Below are 26,013 nucleotides of genomic sequence, written 5' to 3'. Positions count from 1 at the left end.
AGCATTGTTACTGCTGCTTCTTCAGGTTCAGCTATGGTAACTAGCAGCGAACAGTCATTCTTGAGACTAAGTCCAGAATTCGCTCTACTGAGCACGCTTGTGAGGTGGCGACCTCTCATTGGTGGTCGGTCGTCAGCTGCTCAGGTCTTGTGCTGGCTCTGGATTGGCCCGCGAGCAAGGTCCTGTCTAATTGGCACGATCTATAAAAGGATCTTTGGTGTGCCCATTGGTGCTCTAAGATCATTTATGCTACATGTGTGTGTGGAACACTATGGTAGCGCGGACTTGTCTGCATGTGCTCAAGATAAGCATATAGTCTTTAGAATTCTGGCACCTCCAGAGAGAAGTTCGTGTGTGTGCTCAGGGCGGGTGTATAGCCTTTAGAATTCCGGCACCTCCAGAGAGGAGTTCGTGTGAGTGCATACGCTGTGACTGTGTCCACTACCTGTTTCCTTGCCCCTGAGAGGGTAGCGTCCACCTGTGAAGTAACAGGGGATTTCACATAGCGCCATTTTGCTAGCGTGGCATCTAGCTATGCCATACTGTCCAGGGACAGCTCTATTTCTGTCTCTACCCCTCTGTGAAGCTAACAGAGCTGGGTAATTACATTCCGTTCACACAGGGTGACATTTAACCCTGGGTGGTTTCAAGCTGCGATTTTACATCTCTGCACGGTGGACCCGGGTTGCGATCCTACTTCATATTAATTTTTATTTAGTGTGATCTGCCAACCCTAACAAATATTCTCTACCAAGTTATTTTGCAACCACCAATGCCTTCATAACACTCAGGTAATTAATCCCGTTTCTCTGCCTCCTCAAATCTGAGTCCACTGGATCTATTTGTCTTATAAGAGTTTTTATTTATTTTTATTTTTTCAGGGAATAATTTTAAAACATTTTTTTTATGTATGTATTTGTTTAATAAAGAAGTGTTTTCTAAAAGAATTTATATTTTTGTTTTATTGTTCACATGTATATTTATACAAAATTTCAGGTTTTTCCACCCAGCATTTTTCCCCCATATTTTACCTTCAACAACCATGTTTCAAAAGGACAAATGATGAGTCACCTGACACCGTGTATGTCAGTTTTGGCGATCTTTATTTGAATGGTTTGTCTATTTAAACTTGCATGCACTCTTCTCTGCAATTTGGTTTGTTGCGATGAAAAAGTCTGTAAACTTCAAAATGTGTTGACTAATAAAAACTGCATTCCTCTACACATCTCCTCCTGGATTCCTTTCTTCCTCCTATTGAGATCATCGACTGTGCAAAAAAATTCCATCTTCCATTTCCATTGTTGGGCTCTAGTAATATAGCACAACTTGTACACATTGAAAGGTGTTCTTTGGGGTCAGTTCACTGCTGTTTGACAAATGTTAATATGTTATTTCATTTTCTTATAGGTACTTTATTTTTATAATGAGGAGGAATGTACAATCTTTATAAATCAGCTGCAAGAAAATGGATTTTCCATAAAGGAAAGCAAAATGGACGAGGAAAGCCTTCTAAATGAAGCTGTTACAAAAATACAGAGAAGTCAGATACTGGAAACTTTTTTCAGGCATTCTTTTGCTCAAGTAATTTTAACTTTGTGTATAGCTGTTCTAGACAACTGTCTCCTCTGATGTAGTGCATTGATTCTGAAATATTTTATTAAATCAGTATTGAAAATCTTTAAGTCAAGCTTTAAAATTATTTTCAGCTTTTTTTCCTTTTTAGTTACATTGTTTCCAGATTTCTCAGGCTTCTGAATAAAATCTAGCCTATTTTTGCAGTGATATATTATATATACAGTGGGTACGGAAATATTCAGACATGTTTAAATTTTTCACTCTTTGTTTCATTGCAGCCATTTGATAAGTTCAAAAAAGTTCATTTTTTCTCACATTAATGTACACTCTGCACCACATTTTGACAGAAAAAATAGAAATGTAGAAATGTTTGCATATTTATAAAAAAAAAAAGAAAAACTGAAATATCACATGGTCATAAGTATTCAGACCCTTTGCTCAGACACTCACATGCTGCCAATTTCCTTTTGATCCTCCTTGAGATGGTTCTACTCCTTCATTGGAGGCCAGCTGTGTAGACTGATAGGACTTGTTTTGGAAAGGCATACACCTGTCTATATAAGACATCACTGCTCGCAGTGCATGTCAGACCAAATGAGAATCATGAGGCCAAAGGAACTGGCCAATAAGCTCAGAGACAGAATTGTGGCAAGGCACAGATCTGGCCAAGATTACAAAAGAATTGCTGCAGTGCTCAAGGTTCCTAAGAGCACAGTGGCCTCCATAATCCTTAAATGGAAGAAGTTTGGGACCACCAGAAGTCTTCCTAGACCTGGCCGCCCAGCCAAACTGAGCATTTGTGAGAGAAGAGCCTTGGTGAGAGAGGTAAAGAAGAATCTCAAGATCACTGTGCATGAGCTCCAGAGATGCAGTAGGGAGGTGGGAGAAAGTTCCACAAAGTCAACTATCACTGCAGCCCTCCACCAATCAGGCCTTTATGTCAGAGTGGCCCAACGGAAGCCTCTCTTCAATGCAAGACAAATGAAAGCCCACATAGAGTTTGCTAAAAAAAAAACATGAAAGACTCCCAGACTATAAGAAATAAGATTCTCTGGTCTAATAAGATGAAGATAGACCTTTTAGGTGATAATTCTAAGCGGTATGTGCGGAGAAAACCAGGCACTGCTCATCACCTGCCCAATACAATCCCAACAGTGAAACATGATGGTGGCAGCATCATTCTATGGGAGTGTTTTTCAGCTGCAGAGACAGGATGACTGGTTGCCATTGAAGGAAACATGAATGTGGCCAAGTACATAGATATCCTGGATGTAAACCTCTTCCAGAGTGCTCTGGACCTCAGACTTGGCTAAAGGTTCCCCTTCCAACAAGACAATGACCCTAAGCACACAGCTAAAATAACAAAGAGGTGGCTTCAGAACAACTCTGTGACCATTCTTGCCTGGCCCAGCCAGAGCCCTGACCTAAACGCAATTGAGTATCTCTGGAGAAACCTAAAAATGGCTGTCCACCAATGTTCACCATCCAACTAGATGGAACAGGAAAGGATCTGCAAGGAAGAATGGCAGAGGATCCCCAAATCCATGTGTGAAAAACTTGTTACATCATTCCCAAGAAGACTCATGGCTGTACTAGCTCATGAGGCTGCTTCTACTCAATACTGAGCAAAGGGTCTGAATGAATGTGATATTTCAGCTTTTCTTTTTTAATAAATTTGCAAAAATGTCTACATTTCTGTTTTTGTCAGTCAGGATGGGGTGCAGAGTGTACATTAATGTGAAAAAAAAATATTTTTTGAATTTAACAAACAGCTGCAATGAAACAAAGAGTGGTCTGAATATTTTCCGTACCTGCTGCATATATATAGTTGTGCTCAAAAGTTTACATACCCAGGCAGAATTTTTCCTTTCTTGGTCTTTTTTCAAAGAATATGAATGATAACATGAATACTTATTCTCCTCTCATTGTTAGTGGTTGGGTGAAGCCATTTATTATCAAACTACTATGTTTTCTCTTTTTAAATCATAATGAAAACCAAACATCCAAATGACCCTGATTAAAACTTCACATACCCTGGTGATTTTGGTTTGATAACATGCACAGAAGTTGACACAAATGGGTTTGAATGGCTACTAAAGGTAACATCCTCACCTGTGACTAGTGTTGAGCATTCTGATACTGCAAATATCGGGTATCGGCCGATATTCGCTGTATCGGAATTCTGATACCGAGTTCCGATATTTTTGTGATATCGGAAATCGGAATCGGAAGTTCCCAGTGTATGGTTCCCAGGGTCTGGAGGAGAGGAGACTCTCCTTCAGGCCCTGGGATCCATATTCATGTAAAAAAAAAGAATAAAAATAAAAAATATGGATATACTCACCCCTCCGACGGACCCTGGACCTTAGCGGTGCAACCGGCAGCCTCCGTTCCTAAGAATGCAGTGAGTGTACAGGGCCTGCGATGACATTGCAGACTTGTGACTGGTCACTTGACCGCTCATGTGATCGCTCACGTGACCGCGACGTCATCGAAGGTCCTTCATTCACTGCATTCTTAGGAACGGAGGCTGCCGGTTGCACCGCTAAGGTCCAGGGGCCGTCCGAGGGTGAGTATATCCATATTTTTTATTTTTATTCTTTATTTTTTACATGAATATGGATCCCAGGGCCTGAAGGAAAGTTTCCTCTCCTTCAGACCCTGGGAACAATCCAGGATACCTTCCGATATTTGTGTTCCATTGACTTGTATTGGTATCGGGTATCGGTATCGGCGATATCCGATATTTTTTGGATATCGGCCGATCCAATCCTATACCGATACTTTTGAATATCGGAAGGTGTCGCTCAACACTACCTGTGACTAGTGTTGAGCGATACCGTCCGATACTTGAAAGTATCGGTATCGGAAAGTATCGGCCGATACCGGCAAAGTATCGGATCCAATCCGATACCGATACCCGATACCAATACAAGTCAATGGGACTCAAGTATCGGACGGTATTCCTGATGGTTCCCAGGGTCTGAAGGAGAGGAAACTCTCCTTCAGGCCCTGGGAACCATATAAATGTGTAAAAGAAAGAATTAAAATAAAAAATATCGCTATACTTTACCTCTCCGACGCAGCCGGGACCTCAGCGCAGGAACCGGCAGCGTTGTTTGTTTAAAATTCCCGCTTTTACATGGTTACGCGAACTCCCGGCTTGTGATTGGTCAGGGCGCCCATGTTGCCGGGCCGCGGACCAATCACAGCAAGCCGTGACGAAAATACGTCACGGCTTGCTGTGATTGGTCCGCGTCCCGGCAACATGGCCGCCATTAACCAATCACAAGCCGTGACGTCACGGGAGGCTGGACTTGCGCGCTTTTGAAAAAGCGCGCGTGTCCAGCCTCCAGTGACGTCCCGGCTTATGATTGGTCACGGCGCCATGTTGCCGGGACGCGGACCAATCACAGCAAGCCGTGACGAAAATACGTCACGGCTTGCTGTGATTGGTCCGCGGCCCGGCAACATGGCCGCCATTAACCAATCACAAGCCGTGACGTCACGGGAGGCAGGACAAGCGCGCATTTTAAAATTGCGCGCGTGTCCAGCCTCCCGGCTTGTGATTGGTTGATCGCGGCGCAACCAATCATAAGCCGGGACGTCACTGGAGGCTGGACACGCGCGCTTTTTCAAAAGCGCGCAAGTCCAGCCTCCCGTGACGTCACGGCTTGTGATTGGTTAATGGCGGCCATGTTGCCGGGACGCGGACCAATCACAGCAAGCCGTGACGTATTTTCGTCACGGCTTGCTGTGATTGGTCCGCGGCCCGGCAACATGGGCGCCCTGACCAATCACAAGCCGGGAGTTCGCGTAACCATGTAAAAGCGGGAATTTTAAACAAACAACGCTGCCGGTTCCTGCGCTGAGGTCCCGGCTGCGTCGGACAGGTGAGTATAGCGATATTTTTTATTTTAATTCTCTCTTTTACACATTTTAACAATGTTAAAATGTGTAAAAGAGAGAATTAAAATAAAATGTTGTTCCGATACCCGATACCCGATACCACAAGAGTATCGGAATCCCGGTATCGGAATTCCGATACAGCAAGTATCGGCCGATACCCGATACTTGCAGCATCGGAATGCTCAACACTACCTGTGACCTGTTTGCTTATAATCAGTGTGTGTGCATAAAAGCTGAGTGAGTTTCTGGGATCCAGACAGACTCTTGCATCTTTTATCCAGCCACTGATGTTTCTGGATTGTAAGTCATGGTGAAAGCAAAAGAATTGTCAATGAATCTATGGGAAAAGGTACTTGAACTGTATAAAACAGGAAAGGGATACAAAAAGATATCCAAGGAATTGATAATGCCAGTCAGCAGTGTTCAAACTGTAATTAACAAATGGAAAATCAGGGGCTCTGTAAAAACGAAACCACGGCCAGGTAGACCAACAAAAATGTCATCCACAATTGCCAGGAAAATTGTTTGGGGTGCAAAGAAAAATCCACAAATAATATCAGCTGAAATACAGGACTCTCTGAAAACTAGCGGTGTGGCTGTTTCAATATGCACAATAAGGAGGCACTTGAAGAAAAATGGGCTGCATGGTCAAGTCACCAGAAGAAAGCCATTACTGCACAAATGCCACAAAGTATACACAAATACACAAAACAGGACAGAGATCAGCCTCAAAACTTCTGGAACAAGGTAATTTGGAGAAATTAGACCAAAATTGAATTTTTGGCCACAAGCATAGACGTTACATTTGGAGAGAGGTCAACAAGGCCTATGATGAAAGGTACACAATTCCTACAGTAAAGCACACAGGTGGTTCGCTGATGTTTTGGAGATATGTGAGCTACAAAAGGCACAGAAAACGTTGTCAAAGTTGAAGGAAAGATGAATGCAGCACGTTATCAGCAAATATTGGAGGCAAATTTGCACTCATCAGCCCAGAAGCTGCTCATGGGATGTATTTGGACTTTCCAACATGACAACTATCCAAAACACAAAGCCAAGTTGACCTGTTATTGGCTACAGCAGAACAAAGTGAAGGTTCTGGAGTGGCCATCTCAGTCTCTTGACCTCAATATAATTGAGCCACTCTGGGCAGATCTCAAGTGTGCAGTTCATGCTAGACAGCCCAGGAATTTACAGGAACTTGAGGATTTTTGCCATGAACAGTGGGCAGCTTTACCATCTGAGAAAATAAAGAACCTCATCCTTAACTACAACAAAAGACTTTAAGCTGTCATTGATGTTAGAGGGGACAATATACGGTATTAAGAAATGGGGTATGTGAACTTTTGATCAAGGTCATTTGGATGTTTTTGGTTGTCACTGTGATTTAAAAAGAGAAAACACAGTAGTTTGACAATCAATGGCTTCACCGAACTACTAACCTTGAGTGGAGAAAAAAATTTGGTGTTATCATTCATATTCTCTGAAAAAAGGCCAAGAAAGCAAAAATTCTGCTGGGGTATGAAAACTTTGGAGCACAACTGTGTGTTTATATATATGTTATATATGTATTAGCTAAAATGAATATGAAATTATTAAATTAAGCAAATTTTAAATTGAGGTTTGAAGTGATGTTTTGGAGAAGTTTAAGGCTACGTTCACATTTGCGTTGTGCGCCGCAGCATCGGCGCCGCAGCGCACAACGCAAACAAAAACGCAGCAAAACGCATGCACAACGCTGCGTTTTGCGCCGCATGCGTCCTTTTTTTAATTGATTTTGGACGCAGCAAAAATGCAACTTGCTGCGTCCTCTGCGCCCAGACGCGGGCGCCGCAGTGACGCATGCGGCGCAAAACGCAAGTGCGACACATGTCCATGCGCCCCCATGTTAAATATAGGGGCGCATGACGCATGCGGCGACGCTGCGGCGCCCGACGCTGCGGCGCACACCACAAATGTGAACGTAGCCTAACTTCTTCATTCTTATTCTGGGAATTTGAGTTCATCCATAATTCATAATTGTCTAAGGGTCACTTCCGTCTTTCTGTCTGTCTTTCTGTCTGTCTTTCTGCTTGTCTTTCTGTTTGTCTTTCTGTCTTTCTGTCTGTCTGTCTGTCATGGAAATCCCAAGTCGCTGATTGATTGCGGTCAAACGGCCACGACCAATCATCGACGGGCACAGTGTGGCCGCGAAATAGCCGCTCCCTACTCCCCTGCCATCAGTGCCCGCTCCATACTCCCCTCCAGTCAGCGCTCACACAGGGTTAATGGCAGCATTAATGGACCGCGTTATGCCACGGTGTAATGCACTCCGTTAATGCTGCTATTTACCCTATGTGACCAACTTTTCACTATTGATGCTGCCTATGCAGCATCAATAGTAAAAAGATCTAATGTTAAAAATAATAATAAAAAAAAAATCATTATAAACTCACCTTCTGTCGGCCCCCGGATCCAGCCCAGGCCTTTCCTGCTCCTCGCGACGGTCCGGTCCATGCATTGCGGTCTCGCGAGATGATGATGTAGCGCTCTCGCGAGACCACTACGTCATCATCTCACAAGACCGCAATGCACTCTTGGGACCGGACCGTCGCGAGGAGCATCGGTAAACGCCACGGCTGGATTCAGGGGCCGAAGGAAGGTGAGTATATAACTATTTTTATTTTAATTCTTTTTTAACAGGGATATGATGCCCACATTGCCATATACTACGTGGGCTGTATTAGGCTTCTTTCACACTTCCGTCGGTACAGGTCCGTCGCAATGCATCGAGCCGATGTACAGACGGACGACGTGAAAGTTTTGCACGATGTGGGCAGTGGATGCAGTTTTTGGATGCATCCGCTGCCCATTCTGCAGTCCAGGGAGGAGGGGGCGGAGTTTCGGCTGCGCATGCGCGGTTGAAAATGGCGGATGCAACGGACAAAAAAGTTACATTGAAAGTTTTTTGTGACAACGGTCCGCCAAAACACGACGGATCCGTCACACGACAGATGCGATGTGTGGCCATCCGTCGCGATCCATCGCTAATACAAGTCTATGGGCAAAAAACGCATCCTGCGATCACATTTACAGGATCCGTTTTTTGCCCACAATGATGGATTGCGACGGATGCCAAACGACGGAAGTGTGATAGAGGCCTAAGATACTGCTTGCGCTGTTATATACTACATCTCTGTGCTATATACTATGTGGGCTGTGCTATATACTACGTGGCTGTGGTATATATTACATGGCTGGGCAATATACTACATTCCTCTGCTCTATACTACATGGCCTGGGTTATATACTGCATGGGCAGTGTTATATTCTACATCTCTGTGCTATATACTATGTGGCTGTGCTATATACTACGTGGCTGTGCAAAATACCATGTGGCTGTGCAATATATTACTAAGCTGGGCAACATACTATGTGTCTGTGCTATATACTATGTGTCTTTGCTATATACTATGTGGCTGGGCAATACACTATGTGGCTGGGCAATATACTATGTGGCTGGGCAATATACTACTTGTCTGTGCTATATACTACGTGGCTGGGCAATATACTATGTGGCTGGGCAATATACTACATGTCTGTGCTATTTACTATGTGGGCTGTGCTATATACTACGTGGATGAGCAATATACTATGTGGCTGGGCAATATACTATGTGGCTGGGCAATATACTGCGTGGGCTGGGCAATATACTACATGTCTGTGCTATTTACTAGGTGGGCTGTGCTATATACTACGTGGCTGTGCTATATACTACCTGGCTGTGTTATATACTACATGGGCTGTGTTATATACTACGTGGGCTGTGTTATATACTACGTGGGCTGTGTTATACACTACGTGAGCTGTGCTATATTTCTGAGCTGTATCTGTGCATCATGAATCATGGTATGTGTTAGAGGGGGCCCACTGAGACTCTTTCGCCCGGGGCCCTCAAAAACCTGGAGCCGGCCCTGGCTTCACAGGTTGGTCACGCCCGGCCATGAACAATCATTGACAGTTGCAGTCTGCCCGTGAATTGGCGCATAATTTGAACCACGCTTCACTAATTGGTCACAGCCGGCCTGCCGAATCCTTTGTATAAATTGCATTATTCTGAAAACTTCATAAATAAACTACATATATATTCTAGAATACCCGATGCATTAGAGTTGGACCACCATCTAGTAATTCATAATAAGACATCATCCTTTAGGCTCTTTGTGCTCTTAGGTGTGGTCTTTATAAACATTAATCAGAATTAATTTGGCTTTTTGCTTTCAATGTCTTAGCAAAATCTTTGGGAAAAATCCAGTAACATTTGTGGTTCCAGAGATAATATTGATAATAGCCTAACATTCTTGGGAAACCCAGAAAACTGTAGAGGAGGAATGTACTGAGACTAATGCTTCACACACCAATCTTAAACAGCAATGTGCTGGAGTAAGATATTAAAAATGTATTAGGAGGTTCATTTTTGTACATGCGCCCAAAAATGAAATCAGCTATGAATTGGAATCCATTTGCATTATAATTTGACATATCTGTAAAACTGTAAGGCGGCAGAAGGCTGATTCCTTTTCACTAAAGTCAGTCAACTTTTAACATCACTTTTCAAAAGTGGCAAGTGAAGAGCAAATTGGCAAAAAGTACACAATTATTGGCCAAATGTAGTGTGTCTTATAATTTGTGTTTCTTTCAATCAACTTTTGTGTTTTAAAGTACAAAGTATATCATAATAAACAGGAATTCTGTCTTCCTTCAGCAGATTTTATCTTGCCAAACTGCACGGGGATCTTGCTTTGCACTGTAGCTCCTTATTGCTGGGACCTTAGTGAATGTGATTTGTATACATCATCAATATCTACCTTTAGATATGAGCAGTTCGATTTGGAAGAAATAGATTTTTTTTTTACTAGTGAGCCAGAGGATGTAATAATATTTCCTAATTGCTATCATCCCAAATCCCCCTTAGCCATTCTGTAGAAATAATTAAATCAAATGGACCAAAGTAGCCTAATTCTTTAATTACAAAAGAACAGAAACATGTCCTATGTGTAAAAATCTAGAGGTCTGGAGAATTTCTTTGGCTCCACTGATTAATATTACCCGGGCCATTAGATGAACTCAATTTCACTTACTTGATCAAGTTCAATACAGCCACATTCAATGTTTTCATGACCTACTACCTTTAAAATAATTAACAGAGAAGGCACCAATAAGTGTTTCTAGGAAGTATAAAAAAATACAAAAAAAAAATGAGAATACATTAATTTAAGTCAGGCCTAATACAAGTTCATTTCAAGTTTAGTTATTTTTTCTAGCGTCTGTTTCATTCTTTTTCTTGTATGTCTTATGTATCCACTTTGTAAACACTGTAGGTTCTTCACATTGATCAGTCAAGCATTGAAAGTTTCACGGCAGGAAGCTCCTTAAAGGTGAGAGAGGCTCTTAAATGTGAACTGAGCAGAACGGAGTTTGCAGATTCCCTGGGACTGAAACCTCATTCCATGTTTGTGGAGTCAATGTTTTCTCTGGCAGATGAAGATGGGAATGGATATCTTTCATTCAGAGAGTTTCTAAATATATTATTGATTTTAATGAAAGGTTAGTCTACTAGGTCAGTGGTACCGCCATTGTATTACAGATAATGTCCTGTATCACAAACAAATTTGCTGTTTGATATCGTAGTATGTGTGTGTATATACATTCTATATCTCAATATTTGGTTTAACTTAATATGTCCATTGCTAATTTTTATTTGTTAATTGTAGGATCTCCGGAGGAGAAATCAAAACTGATGTTCACCATGTATGATATTGATGGAAATGGATTTCTTTCAAAGGAGGAATTCTTTACAATGCTAAAGTAATAATGTTTTATTTTTACCAAATTCATCATCTTTTCTGTAAATAGTAAAACATTTTACAGAGCTGTCCGAATTGTAACAATGTCATACATACAAGTTTTATGCATCAGCACACTACTTGAAATAAATACACAAATAACCCTATTACTACATATGTCAAAAAGATATAAGGTACTTACTACCCCCTTAGTGATCAACAATAAATCTTTTTACTGACCTCACATATCAGACAATAGCATCCCGCAACTGATGAAAACAGTCTTGATTGGTTTTGGCACCAACCATGGCTTTTTAAACACTTAGATGCTGCTGTCAATTGTGACTGTGGCACCTAAATGGTTAACAGAGTGTGGGGGCTCCCTCTTTAACCCCATGGCTCCCTGAGATCATGATTGTGTGGTCCTGATTTTTGCCATGGCAATTCACGGCCAAATAACGGCCTTAGAGTCTGCCGGCTATAGTGACCTGTTCAGAAGTTAGCAACATTTATGTGGTAAAAATAACATTTTTCCTTCCTGTCATGCCACTTTGTATTAATTCTTGAAAAGCACCCAAATGGTTAATAAACTATCTGACAGCAATTTTTAATACATTGAGGGGTGCTGATTTTAAAATGGTCTCACTTTTGGGATTTTTATGACATATAGGTCAACCAAAGTCAGTTTAAAACTGAATAGGTTTCTAAAAAAGTTAGTTTTGTAAATTTCCTTGAAAAAAATGAAAAATTGCTGCTACAATTTAAAACCTTCTAATATTCTAACAAAATATAAGGATATTTTAAATATGCTGCTGATGTAAAGCAGGCATGAGGTAAATGTTATTTAATGACTATTTTATGTGTTGTGACAGACTGGATTAAAGGGATAATCAAGATTGAAAATTGGTAAACTTTAGAACTTTTTGACAAATTTCTAATATTTTTATATATAATCGCAGAAAATATCAACATAAATTTACAATTATCATAAAGTACAATTTGTCTTGAAAAAACCTTCTCAAAATCATTCAGATCTGTTGAAGTGTTCTAGAGTTATTACCACATAAAATGAAACTGGTCAGGTTTGAAAAATATGGCCCAGTCACTAAGGGGCTACTTAGCTAACATATGGGATCAAGAGTGTACAAACCATCCACTAGTGGCAAAGTAACCTCGTATGAGCCCTAGCTCTGGTGGCTAACCTCTCTATGAGTCTTACCAGTCCTAAAATAAAATGTAGGAGATGGGATCCAGCTTTGTTCTAACTGAAGCCAGTCTGCGAACAATGGAAGGAAAAGGGTGTATAGTTCTGTCTACCACAACGCCTTCTATTTGCATTTAATGGTCACTGTTATTTCAGCCTTTAATACATCAAAGCTGCAATCAAATATAAGAAACTTTGTAATAAACAGTTCCAGAGAAATATGGTTATTTCTTCCACACTGGTTTGTAAATTGACCTTTCTCTCAGAAACATAACTAAATTCATCCTTGCTCAAAATATAACGGACTATATGCTTACTAGAGATGAGCAAATATGTTCGGAAAACGATCGCCAAACATAAATTGGGTATGAATATGGTACATTCAGATTCGTGATCGGTAACATTCGGTAAAAGATAAAATAAAAGCAGGCAATTCATCTGCCGCGTTCAGTAAAATCAAAGCCTGACGGGTTAGAATAGCTAGAATAGATATATACACATAGAATACATATACAGTGTGGAAAATAATTATTTGATCCCTTGCTGATTTTGTAAGTTTGCCCACTGACAAAGACATGAACAGTCTATAATTTTAAAGTTAGGTTAATTTTAACATTGAGAGATAGAATATCAAAAATAAAATCCAGAAAATCACATTGTATAAATTATATAAATGTATTTGCATTTTGCAGTGAGAAAAAAGTATTTTATGCCCTACCAACCATTAAGAGTTTAGGCTCCTAAAGACCTAATAAACTTGTTACCTGCATTAAAGATAGCTGTCTTACATAGTCACCTTTATAAAAAGACTCCTGTCCACAGACTCAATTAATCAAATAATTGCGAGCCCATCTGAAGTTTGCCAATGAACACCTGGATGATTCTGTGAGTGATTGGGAGAATAGGATTAGTAATGGAGAGGTGTCTTATAGACACCTCTCCATTACTAATCCAAAGACATGCTGATAGGGAATTTAGATTGTGAGCCACATTGGGGACAGCGATGATAATGTATGCAAACTAAAAAGCGTTGCAGAATATGTTAGCTCTATTTAAAAATATTTTTTTATTCAAGTGTTGACAAAATATTCAGAATCTTGTATAAAATAATATTGCACTTATATCGCCATTTTCCAAAAGCCATAACATTTTAATTTTTAGGGATATGGGACTGTGTGAGAGCTTATTTTTTGCACCCTAAGCTGCCACTTTTATTAAAACCATTTGGGGGTAGATAGGGTGTTTTGATTTAATTTATTTTATATTTTGATCATTCAGGATTTTCTGAACATATTGATGCCGAAAACGTGCGTTTTTTTTTATTTTCAATGGGGCAAAATTGTCGTGATTTAAACTTTTTTGTTTTTTATTGTTTTTTATATTTTTTAAATCTTTTTTTCCCTATTGTTACTGTACTGAATAGTTCTCCTAGGAGACTTGAACCTGTGATCATCCAATCACTTTTGCTATACAGAGCAGTGCATCAGCGCTGCTATGTATAGCAGAAAATCATGATTCCTGTGAAATCTGGCAGGAGGCCACTGGCGTTCACTGGAGGACCATATTGACAGGCATGGGGGTCATCAGCAGACCAAAACTGTCATGCCAAACCATTGGCACCCTGCGATCATGTGACGGGAGTACCTATGAGCAGGATGAATGATGCGCTTCCGGCCGGCGTGTGTTATAGCCTGCTGTCAGTGGTTGACAGTGTGATTTAACTCGTTAACCGCTGTGGGCGGAGCACCATCCAGGGAAAAAGGAGATTTCTCTGAGTAGTGGCCGATTAGCAGGCTCATATTTTCCACTAGACACTTGAGATCTGGTGCCTAGATTGGTAGGCTGAGGGGGAGGCGACAGATACCATTCTTTTTTAACAGGCATTCCACTTGCTGCCCCTCCACTGGTACCTAGGGGTTTAGGTACCCAGGGGTGTGCACAGGTCGCATTCGTCATATACTGTTCAAGCCGACTGGTAATAGCTGCAACCAAGAGGTAGTGGTAGCTTGAGAAGACTCATGCTTGATTGGTGGATCAGCCATCCATGCGCTGTTGCTCTATCAGAGAACACTAACCAGTAAAAAACTTTTATAGAACATCGATACCACTAGAGCAATATTTGACTGTAACTGGTTTGATCAGAACCAGGGGGAGGTCAGGGAAGGCAGTATAAAAAATAGCATATTACATAGTACAGACACTGTACAGAGTTATGTGTTCTGATGTACTGTGAGGAAAATAAGTATTTGAAACACTGACGATTGTGCAAGTTTTCCCACCTACAAAGGCTAGAAAAGTCTGTAATTTTCATTGTAGGTACATGTCAACAATGAGAGACAGAATCTAACAATAAAAAACAGGAAATCACATTGCATGATTTTTAAATAATGAAATTGCATTATATTGCTTTAAATAAGAATTTGATTCCTACCAACCAGCAAGAATTCTGGATCTCATAGACGTCTTAGTTTTTCTTTAAGAAGCCTTCATACTCTGCACTCATTACCTATATTAATTGCACCTGTTTAGTCTCATAATCTGTGTAGAAGACACCTATCCAAAACTCAATCAATCACACTCCAAGTTCTCCACCATGACCAATACCAAAGAGCTGTCTAAGAACACAAGGTATATTTAGACCTGCACAAGGCTGGGATAGGCTACAGGACAATAGGCAAGCTGCTTTATGAGAAGGCAATAACTGTTGGCACAGTTATTAAAAGATGAAAGAAACAGAAGATGACTGTCAATTTTCCTCAGCCTGGGGCTCCATGCAAGATTTGGATGATTCTGAGAAAGGTCAGGAATCAGACCAGAACTATATGGGAAGACCTGGTCAATAACCTGAAGCGAGCAGGGAGCATTAGCTTAAGTAACACGCTACTCTGTCATGGATTAAAATCCAGCAGGACACGCAAGGTCCCCTTGCTCACACCACACATGCTCAGGCCTGTTTGAAGTTTACCAATGGCCATCTGGAGATGATTCAGAGGAGGCATGGGAGAAGGTCATGTGGTCAGATGAGACAAAATAAAACTTTTTGGTATCAACTCCACTCGTCGTGTTTGGAGGAAGAAGGATGAGTACAACCCCAAGAACACCATCCCAACAATGAATCATGTTGGATTAACCATCATTCTTTGAGTGTGCTTTTCTGCAAAGGAAACAGGACGACTGTACCATATTAAAGGGAGAATGGCTAGGGTCATGTATCATGAGATTTTGGCAAACAACCTCAGTAAGAGCATTGAAAATGGGTCGTGGCTGGGTCTTCCAGCATGGCAATGACCTGAAACACACAGCAAAGGCAAATAAGGAGTGGTTCCATAAGAAGCTTTACAAGGTCTTGAAGTGGCTTAGCCAGTCTCCAGACCTGTACCCAATAGAAAATCTGAAACTCAATGTTGCCAAATGACAGCCCCAAAACCTGATAGATCTGGAGAAGATCTGTATGGAGGAGTGGGCTAAAATCCCTGCTGCAGTGTGATCTACAAGAAACATCTGACCTCTGTATTTGCAAACAAAGGTTTCTGTACCAAATATTGAGTTCTGTTTTTCTATCGTATCAAATACTTTTTTAATTTAATAAAATGCAAACTAATTATGTAAAAATCCTACAATGTGATTCTCTCGATTTTTTTGTAAAGAAAAACTAAGGTTTGTGAGAGCCAAAATCCTTGCTGGCTGGTAGGGGATCAAATACTTATTTAATGCAATAAAATGCAATTTAATTATTTAGAAATCATACAATATAATTTTATGATTTTTATTTTTAGGTTCCGTCTTCCACATTTGAAGTGTACCTATGATAAAAATTACAGACCTCTACATTCTTTGTAGGTGGGAAAACTTGCAAAACTGGCAATGTATCAAATACTTATTTTTTAGGAAAAATATATATACTGGATTACTCCTTTACAGTGTATACATGTATAAACATGTATTTTTATATCGCCACACTGTAAAGTATCTGTGCTATATACAATCTGTTGCACTTCACTACATATTCAGATTTAGTGAGTAGGGCTGCATGACCTGTAAGTTTACCCTTTGAAGTCAGTATGTTTTTACTTTGTTTAATTTTATAATATTTTAAAATTTTGGTAAAAAAATGTCAATGATCTGGACATCCCTGTTGACACTGTAGAGAACTCTCTAAAATATAAGATTGTTAACATATCCTATTTATTATTTCAGATCTTTCATTGAGATCTCTAACAACTGCCTTACTAAAGATCAAGCTGAACAAGTGATAGAAGTAATGTTTAAGGAGGCAGGATTTGAAAATAAGAATGAGTTGACTTGGGAAGATTTCCATTTTCTGCTAAGAGATCATGACAAAGAACTCCGTTTTACAAAGCTACAGTTTAAAGGTGTGGTATACAGACACATACGGAAAGGGGCTGCTTCATCAAAACATTTATACCAGAAAAGCGGTGTACTGGTTTTGAAAAGTCACAACTTTTTTTACATTCTCAGACCAAAATGGACAGAGCTGGGGCAGATTCAGGGCAGATCTCACCCATCTGTACAATTCCTCAAATATGGCAGAATTGACTGGAATGTGACTCTTTGGCTGGAGTATCATTTCTGGCATAGCACATGAAGGCGCAGAGATGCACCAGATTCATTAAGTGATTTTTGTTTCTTAATTAACTTGATGCCTTTTGCTCTATCAAGACTGACGTAGCACTAGCATGCTTTAGGCTAGTCTTGATGGATCAGCCCAACACTGTTTACAATTTTCCATCACTTCAAATCATTCATGATTTATTTTAAAAAGGTCTAAAGGGCTGAAGTTTCTTGAGAAATTATTTTGAGGGCCCAGCTGCCAAATATAAGTTGTTTCCTTTTAACTGGACTCTAAAATATATTTTTATCACTACACTATATCAGCAATAAAACTGCCTGGGAATTTGTGCAATAACTTCCAGAAAGACAAAAACTATTATTTGTGAGGCACATTATAACATCAGGACCTTAGTCCTTGTGGGTTAGATCAACCCTGAGTGAGAGTATGGTTCAAGAAAATTGTCCTTTTTGTAATGTTATTTACACTGCTCTAAAAAATAAAGGGAACACTAAAATCCCACATCCTAGATATCACTGAATGAAATATTTCAGTTGCAAAACTTTATTCATTACATAGTGGAATGTGTTGAGAACAATGAAACATAAAAATGATCAATGTAAATCAAAATGAATATCCCATGGAGGTCTAGAGTTGGAATGATGCTCAAAATCAAAGTGGAAAATCAAATTACAGGCTGATCCAACTTCAGTGGAAATGCCTCAAGACAGGGAAATGATGTTCAGTTGTGTGCGTGTTGCCTCCATGTGCCTATATGACCTCCCTACAATGCCCAGGCATGCTCCTGATGAGACAGCAGATGGTCTCCTGAGGGATCTCCTCCCAGACCTGGACTAAAGCATCTGCCAACTCCTGGGCCGTCTGTGGTGCAAAGTGACATTGGTCGATGGTGTGAGACATCATGCCCCAGATGTGTTCAATCAGATTCAGGTCTGGGGAACAGGTGGGCCAGTCCATAGCTTCAATGACTTCATCTTGCAGGAACTGCTGACACACTCCAGCCACATGAGGTCTGGCATTGTCCTGCATTAGGAGGAACCAAGGGCCAGCCACACCATCATATGGTCTCACAAGGGGTCTGAGGATCTCATCTCGGTACCTAATGGCAGTCAGGCTACCTCTGGTGAGCACATGGAGGGCTGTGTGGCCATCCAAAGAAATGCTACCCCACACCATTACTGACCCACAGCCAAACCGGACATGTTGAAGGATGTTGCGGGCAGCAGATTGCTCTCCACGGCGTCTCCAGACTGTCATGTCTGTCACATGTGTTCAGTGTGAAGCTGCTTTCATCTGTGAAGAGCACAGGGCGCCAGTGGCGAATTTGCCAATCCTGGTGTTCTGTGGCAAATGCCAATTGTCCTGCATGGTTTTGGGCTGTGAACACAACTCCCATCTGTGGACATTGGGCACTCAGACCATCCTCATGGAGTTGGTTTCTAACTGTTTGTGCAGACACATGCACATTTTTGGCCTGCTGGAGGTCATTTTGCAGGGCTCTGGCAGTGCTCCTCCTGTTCCTCCTTGCACAAAGGCTGAGGTAGCGGTCCTGCTGCTGGGTTATTGCCCTCCTACAGCCACCTCCATGTCTCCTGGTGTACTGGCCTGTCTCCTGGTAGCGCCTCCAGCATCTGGACACTACGCTGACAGACACAGCAAACCTTCTTGCCACAGTTCACATTGATGTGCCATCCTGGATGAGCTGCACTACCTGAGCCACTTGTGTGGGTTGTAGAGTCCGTCTCATGCTACCACGAGCGTGAAAGCACAACCAATATTCAAAAGTGAGCAAAACATCAGTCAGAAAGCATTGGTACTGAGGTGTGGTCTGTGGTCCCCACCTGCAGAGTGTGTCTTGATAATTGCCAATAATTTCCATCTGTTGTCTATTTCATTTGCACAACAGTATGTGAAATTGAGTGTCAAACAGTGTTGCTTCCTAAGTGGACAGTGTCATTTCACAGAAGTTTGATTTACTTGAAGTTATACTCTGTTGTTTAAGTGTTCCCTTTATTTTTTTGAGCAGTGTAAAAAATAGTAGCAGCTTCCAAGTAGCCTGAAAAATGGTCAAGCCACTTCTTTCTTTCAATGCCTGAAATGGTTAAAAAATGCTCAAAAAGAGTGAACATATGAACAGCAAGTCATTTGTACATTGCAGTAATTATGTTCTTCTTTAAAAGCTATTGAGACCTTTTTCAGGAGAGTTCCTCAGCGGACCCTCTTGAAAAAGATGCCTTGTGAACATAGTATGATAAAGCTTGGAAAATTCCACGGAGTCACACTTGCGAGTGCAATGCGAAAAATTTGCACAAGTCTCTTGCATCAATAACCAGCACAGCCTCTGGCACTCGGAACTGGAACATGCGGCTGCATAGAGCCACACACTCCGGTCCCCAGTATCTCATACTTTAGACTGAGGAGGGACAAAACCTCAAAGCATGTGCTACAAATAGTGGTTTTCATTTGGTTTTTATCCTAGATCATGTGGCAAAACTCATTAAAAGGTTGATATTGACTTTTAGGATTGTTATTTCCAATAGGTGGCAGTTCAAGCCCTCTTCCTATATGAAGAGGCAATTTGCATATTTAGCTTAAGAGTTATCTTTAGCAACTGTGTTACACTGCTTTGCTTTGACTAATAGATTTGTATGTTTTAACAGGTATGGATGGTTCTGAAGTCTACAAACAAATGTTCAGAAGAGTTTCTTGTATTGAATCAAACAGGGACACAAAAGAGTACGTATGCTATATTCTATGTTTATATGCAACTAAAACAACATAGCTGAAAGAGTCACTGCACTTTAAGAAATCCTTTGACATGTTGTACAGAAATGTCAAAAGTTTTGATCTGTTGTACCTCTGGAGATCTGTAATGGTCACTTAATGTAGAAGACCAGCTGAGCACTGCTATAAAAGAGACTGAAGGTGTGCTTATACACTTTCTATTGGGCATGTATGTAGTCTTGGAGGAGAATAGAGTTTGACTGAGTACTTTTGCCCCTTTGTTTTATCGATTGGTTTGGGTCAGCCCCTCATGGATGAAACCTTCTGATTTTTTTATAGTTAATTAAGAACAGGGCAATGTCTGGCGTGTATCTTGACTGTTTCATTTGATGTTTTTTCTTGATATTGTACCTCGTGAACTAGGTATCTCTGCATACATATATTTTTTAATAAGCCATAGTTAGTTGTACTATTTTCTGAAATATATCAAATATTCTGATGTGACAAAAATTTTATTCTTTTCATAAGATCTTCTAATACTTTAGAGGAAAAGCGTTTATACACAGAGGCAAAAAAGGGAAAATACCAAAGAAGCAAAGTGCATCAGAAAATCCAGGAGGTTAAGCGTTTTGTTGAGAATTACCGGCGGCATATCGTCTGTGTCGTCATATTCTATGGAATTTCTGCAGGGGTTTTCTTAGAGAAAGCTTATCGTAAGTATGGATGAAGTTAATAGTATTTAACTGTACTGAAATGCTCTAAGAATAGTTATTTTTTAGTGATTTTTCATATTCTATTGTTAGAAAAAGAATAGAAAACCTATCTGCAAATTTATTAACTGTAAGAAAAGGGATTTTTGCTAGCAGTGGGGGTAACTAAAACAGCAGCCTGCAGCCGCTCCAGAAACGGTGCATCTATTAGATGTGCCTATTGTGGCACATTGTGTGGCTCTTCCCACTTGCTCTCTGGAGGTGGAAAGTGGGGTAATATTTGTGGGGTTGATGCCACTCATGTGCTGTCAGTTGACATTAAGCCCACGGCTTAGTAATGGAGAGGTGTCTATAAGTCACCTACACATTACTAATCATATAGTCTTATTGTAAATAAACACACAGCCAGTATAAAGTCCTTTATTTGAAATAAAAAGACACACTGTTTTACAAATTTATTTTAAAATAACAAACACAGGTACAGGCACCTTACGCCCCTTCCATTGAAGCCCTCGTCCCCTGTATAAAACAGAAAATGATAAACAACAATAATACTCACCTAATGCCCATTCCATTAAAGGGAACCTGTCACCCCCAAAATTGATGGTGAGGTAAGCTCACCGTCATCAGGGGCTTATTTAGAGCATTCTGTAATGCTGTAGATAAGCTGCTGATGTTTCCTGAAAGAGGAGAAAAAGATGTTAGATTATACTCACCCAGGGGCGGTCCCGCTCCGATGGGTGTCTCAGGTCCACTCCGGCGCCTCCCATCTTCATTCCATGATGTCCTCTTCTGGTCTTCATGCTGCGGCTCTGGTGCAGGCGTACTTTGTCTGCCCTGTTGAGGGCAGAGCAAAGTACTGCAGTGTGCAGGTGCCGGAAAGGTCAGAGAGGCCCAGCGCCTGCACACTGCAATACTTTGCTCTGCCCTCAACAGGGCAGAAAAAGTACACCTGCACCGGAGCTGCGGCGTGAAGATCATTAGAGGACATCATGGAATGAAGATAGGAGGTGCTGGAGCGGACCTGAGACACCCATCGGACCGGACCGCAGTGGGACCACCCCTGGGTGAGTATAATCTAACCTCTTTTTCTCCTCTTTCAGGTAACATCGGGGGCTTATCTACAGCATTACAGAATGCTGTAGATAAGCCCCTGATGACAGTGAGCTTACCTCACCATCGATTTTGGGGGTGACAGGTTCCCTTTAAAGCCCTGGTCTCCTGTAAAAAACAAAAATAAAAAACAATCATAACTCTCACCTCTCTGAATTTCTTTCTCATACTGTAATCAATATCTGCAATAAATGGCTTACAACCTGGATGGTGCCAAGATGCAACGGTCCAGGCTGAAAACCACAGGAGAATGAGCTTACTGCCGATCAGAGCCGGTGTTTCTTGCACTTTCCCACAGCTTGGAAAACCCCAGATGTTCAGGCGGCCAAACCCAAAATGAACATAGACTATAGAGTGAAGTTTGTGTTTGGGGTCAGTGCACGGACACTAGGTGTTGGAAACGGACCTCGAACTTTAATGTTCGAGTTCTCCCGTCCCTACATTCTAATCATACACAAAGTTAAGGTACCTTCACACTGAACAACTTAACAACGATAACGATAACGATCCGTGACGTTGCAGTGTCCTGGATAGCGATATCGTTGTGTTTGACATGCAGCAGCGATCTGGATCCTGCTGTGATATCGCTGGTCAGAGCTAGAAGTCCAGAACTTTATTTGGTCATCAGATCGGCGTGTATCGTTGTGTTTGACAGCAAAAGCAACAATGCCCTGCGCTTAGTAACCCGATATTTACCCTGGTTACCATTGTAAAAGTAAAAAAAAAACAGTACATACTCACCTTCTGATGTCTGTCACGTCCCTTGGCGTCCGCGCTGCTGCTCAGAGCTTCCTGCACTGAATGTGTCAGTGCCGGCCGTAAAGCAGAGCACAGCGGTGACGTCACCGCTCTGCTTTAGGGCCGGAGCTTACACAGTGCAGGGAAGCGGATGCCGGGGGACGCGACAGACACTGAAATGTAAGTATGTAGTGTTTGGTTTTTTTTACATTTACACTGGTAACCAAGGTAAACATCGGGTTACTAAGCACGGCCCTGCGCTTAGTAACCCGATGTTTACCCTGGTTACCCAGGGACTTCAGCATCGTTGGTCGCTGGAGAGCTGTCTGTGTGACAGCTCTCCAGCGACCACACAACGACGAAACAGCGACGCTGCAGCGATCGGCATCGTTGTCTATATCGCTGCAGCGTCGCTTAATGACGGTACCTTTAGACTAGGAGATCAGAGCTGTATCATTTTATCTCACTTACTGAGAAACCTGCTCTAAGCTTTGTTTGGGGCATGTTCTTCATTCTTCAGTGTGCCACTGCCTGCTTAGAATTGGTCAGCATCATACAGTTTTCATTGGGTGCATGTACTTTGCTTTCTCTGATAACAGCCAACTGGACTTAATAAAAGTTAACTCATTAGCTGCCAAATATTTTGATTGCTAATATTTCCATAGCAGAGAGGTGAAACTTTTTAAAAAAATGCTTTATTCCACTCTGCAGATACTTTTACTTTGTGTGTCCAGTTCAATATTTGAAATTTCGTAACAGGTACTCTATAATATATATATATTTCATTTTTAAGCTCAACATTTATTGCCAATTGTTTCATGTTATAGTTGTATACATCATTTTTCTTACTTTATACATTAAAAAAATTAAAGGCAGCTAAACAGAATGCATATGGAATGCCTTGATGTTCTTTGGATTGCTTATAATAGTGTAGTTATGGTACTCTTTGCTACATGTGTAAATGGATACACATGCAGAGTAGCTCTCACCTACTGCTCAGATCCTCCTGTACAATTCTAGTATTTCCTGCTTTTCCAGTGCCAGTCATAAGGGAGTTCGAAAAATTGCCAGGCTATTGTCTTACCGTAATTATTTTCCGAACTACCATACAAATGAAATGAGGGAGCTAAACATGCAAGGCCACCTCGGCATTAATGCCAGCACAGGTTAGGGCTCCATTCTTGAGATACTTGAGGCACATGGATGAGGGCACGTCCATGATGAGAACTCTCCTGTAAATTGTACTTTTGTTAAAGTGATGCAATAAACATTAAGCTATTATCCCTTGCAGATTATGCTTTCGAGTCCCACCATACAGGCATCGGTGAAGTAACATTACCAGGTATCATTGTGTCCAGAGGAACAGCTGCTAGTATCTCATTTATGTTTTCCTACATACTGCTCACTATGTGTCGTAATCTCATCACTTTTCTAAGAGAGACGTTCTTAAATCAATATATTCCTTTTGATGCTGCAGTGGATTTTCACCGACTTATTGCAAAAACCGCTGTTATATTAACAGGTTAGTAATAATATTCCTATAACGATGTATAACATATTTAGAAAATAAACAGATAAGAAATGAATACAATGCTTGACAAGTGTGGCCTGACAAGTGTGGCCTGACAAGTGTGGCCAACCTGTCATTCAGTTTTACAAGTGATGCTACAGATCGCTTGGAAAACGCTAGCATTCTGCAAGCTAATTACACTTGCAAAATGCTAGTGTTTAAAGGGAAAATGCATGCCAATTCTGCAACGTGTGCACATAGCGTAAAAGTTGTTTTTTCCTTCCTATTACTTTTGGGATATTACTAGCACATGTTTTGCCATCCAGCTTGTCCTATTGCAAGAGGATTGTGAACACCACAGCAGTGTTTTTTATACTTTCCTTCATTAAATAAGATTTGGTTCAGGTGATCACCTAATCAGAAGCACATTAAGTAGAATGAGGTGTACTCTGGTTGGAATTCAACTGACACTGGAATGGCTGTAAGACATGTAGAGAAGCTGATTTTTATAAAACTCTGCAATGGTCTCTTAATTTTTGCTAGAGCTGTATATAGGCTAGAAAATATGCTGCAAAGTAAGAATGCTACCAAAAATAGAAGTAATCAGGTGTATACAGTATACAGTATATACAGTTGTGCTCAAAAGATTATAAACCCTGACAGAATTTTGGCTTTCTAAGGGTACGTGTCCACGATCAGGATGGCCGGCAGTATCGTCGGAGCGGCAAAGCCGCTCGGCACTAAGCCCCGCCCCCTTCTGGGACGCGATGTTCATTGTACACATCCAGGATCATCGCCCCCTCGCATAGGGCCCTGTGTTATTCCTTGCGGCGAAGCAGCGTCGCCGCAAGGAACACGGACATGCTGTGATCTGAAAAGACGCACAGCATGTCCGGAGTCGCAGGGCCGCCGCGGGTTTCCACGCATAGTGGACACGGGATTTCAAAAAATCCCCTCCACTATGCTGGAACATCTGGACGCTGCGTGTTTGACGCTGTGGCCCCACGCAGCGTCAAACACGCAGCGTTTCCTGACCGTGGACACGTACCCTTATCTTTTTCTCAGAGAATATGAATGATAACACCAAAACTTTTTCTCCACACCTGGTTAGTTGTTTGGTGAAGCAATTTATTGTCAATCTACTGTGTTTTCTCTTTATAAATCGTAATGCCCACTGTAAGGTTTTAATACTGTTCTAAAAATGTATTATTTACTACTGTTGCGTCCTTGTCTTGCAGTTCTCCATAGTGTTGGCCATGCAGTTAACATTTATATGTTTTCCATCACTCCTCTAAGTACCCTTTCCTGCATCTTTCCCAAAGTGTTTATAGATGATGGGTAAGTTAATAATGTTATGTTGCTTCAAAAGCAGAATGCAAAAAATGTGTCTTCAATACAATACATACATTAATTTCCTACAAACTACTCATAATTACCCTATACATGTTAATATTATTAAATGAAAGCTGACTAAACCCACCAATTTCGGCTGTACTGGCCATCAATCTGATGTATATAGGGTTCTCCTGACTCTTCCCAGACAGATGATGTTAGGGAAGACAAGGATTTGACAGTTGGAATTTTAACTCCCAATCTAATATTTTGTTTTTTACCTCTTCTCTCCCTATTGAAAACACTTGAATGCCCAGCTGAGTGTGTATGTGTATGGTTGAGTCTGCAAACAGCTGTCTGCAGAAGAAATCTTCAGCAAACAGTTATCTCAAGTGTATGAACAACTTGAGGCCATGATCACACGTTTAGTGTTTGGTCAGTATTTGCAACCAAAGACCAGGAGTGGATAAAAATGCAGAAGTGGTGACGTGTTTCTATTACATTTTCCTTTGATTGTTCCACTCCTGGTTTTGGCTTGTAAATACTGATGTAAAATACTGACTAAATACTGACCATGTGAATATAGTCTTGTACACTCCGATTTAACACTTATTTTTATTATGCTGGATAGTGAAATTGAACCATAAATATATATATATAGCTTGAACACCTTTAAGTGACTCCCACAGTTTGATCATATTAAGTATCCTGGGCCCCAATATACCAATATATGTGCAACAGTTCCATGATATTTATCTATTTCTCAATGGTGATATTATAGC

General features: G+C 41.0%; 1 protein-coding gene across 2 annotated transcripts in view; it reads left to right on the top strand.

Moving 5' to 3' along the window:
• The window catches only part of LOC143775604 (dual oxidase 1-like), a 325,016-nt gene that overhangs the window by 207,972 nt on the left and 91,031 nt on the right, over positions 1-26,013 (top strand). For both annotated transcript variants that reach the window (XM_077263942.1, XM_077263940.1), the window contains 8 exons: positions 1,408-1,581; positions 10,845-11,070; positions 11,238-11,331; positions 16,711-16,886; positions 19,765-19,840; positions 20,357-20,541; positions 23,681-23,911; positions 25,138-25,237. In XM_077263942.1, the coding sequence (XP_077120057.1) occupies positions 1,408-1,581; positions 10,845-11,070; positions 11,238-11,331; positions 16,711-16,886; positions 19,765-19,840; positions 20,357-20,541; positions 23,681-23,911; positions 25,138-25,237 (1,262 nt within the window). The remainder of the gene's footprint in view (positions 1-1,407; positions 1,582-10,844; positions 11,071-11,237; positions 11,332-16,710; positions 16,887-19,764; positions 19,841-20,356; positions 20,542-23,680; positions 23,912-25,137; positions 25,238-26,013) is intronic.

This window comes from Ranitomeya variabilis, chromosome 5, assembly GCF_051348905.1.
Source record: "Ranitomeya variabilis isolate aRanVar5 chromosome 5, aRanVar5.hap1, whole genome shotgun sequence".
Taxonomy (NCBI): domain Eukaryota; kingdom Metazoa; phylum Chordata; class Amphibia; order Anura; family Dendrobatidae; genus Ranitomeya; species Ranitomeya variabilis.
The sequence above is the reverse complement of the archived record's forward strand: the minus strand, read 5'-3'. Positions and strand labels throughout refer to the sequence as shown.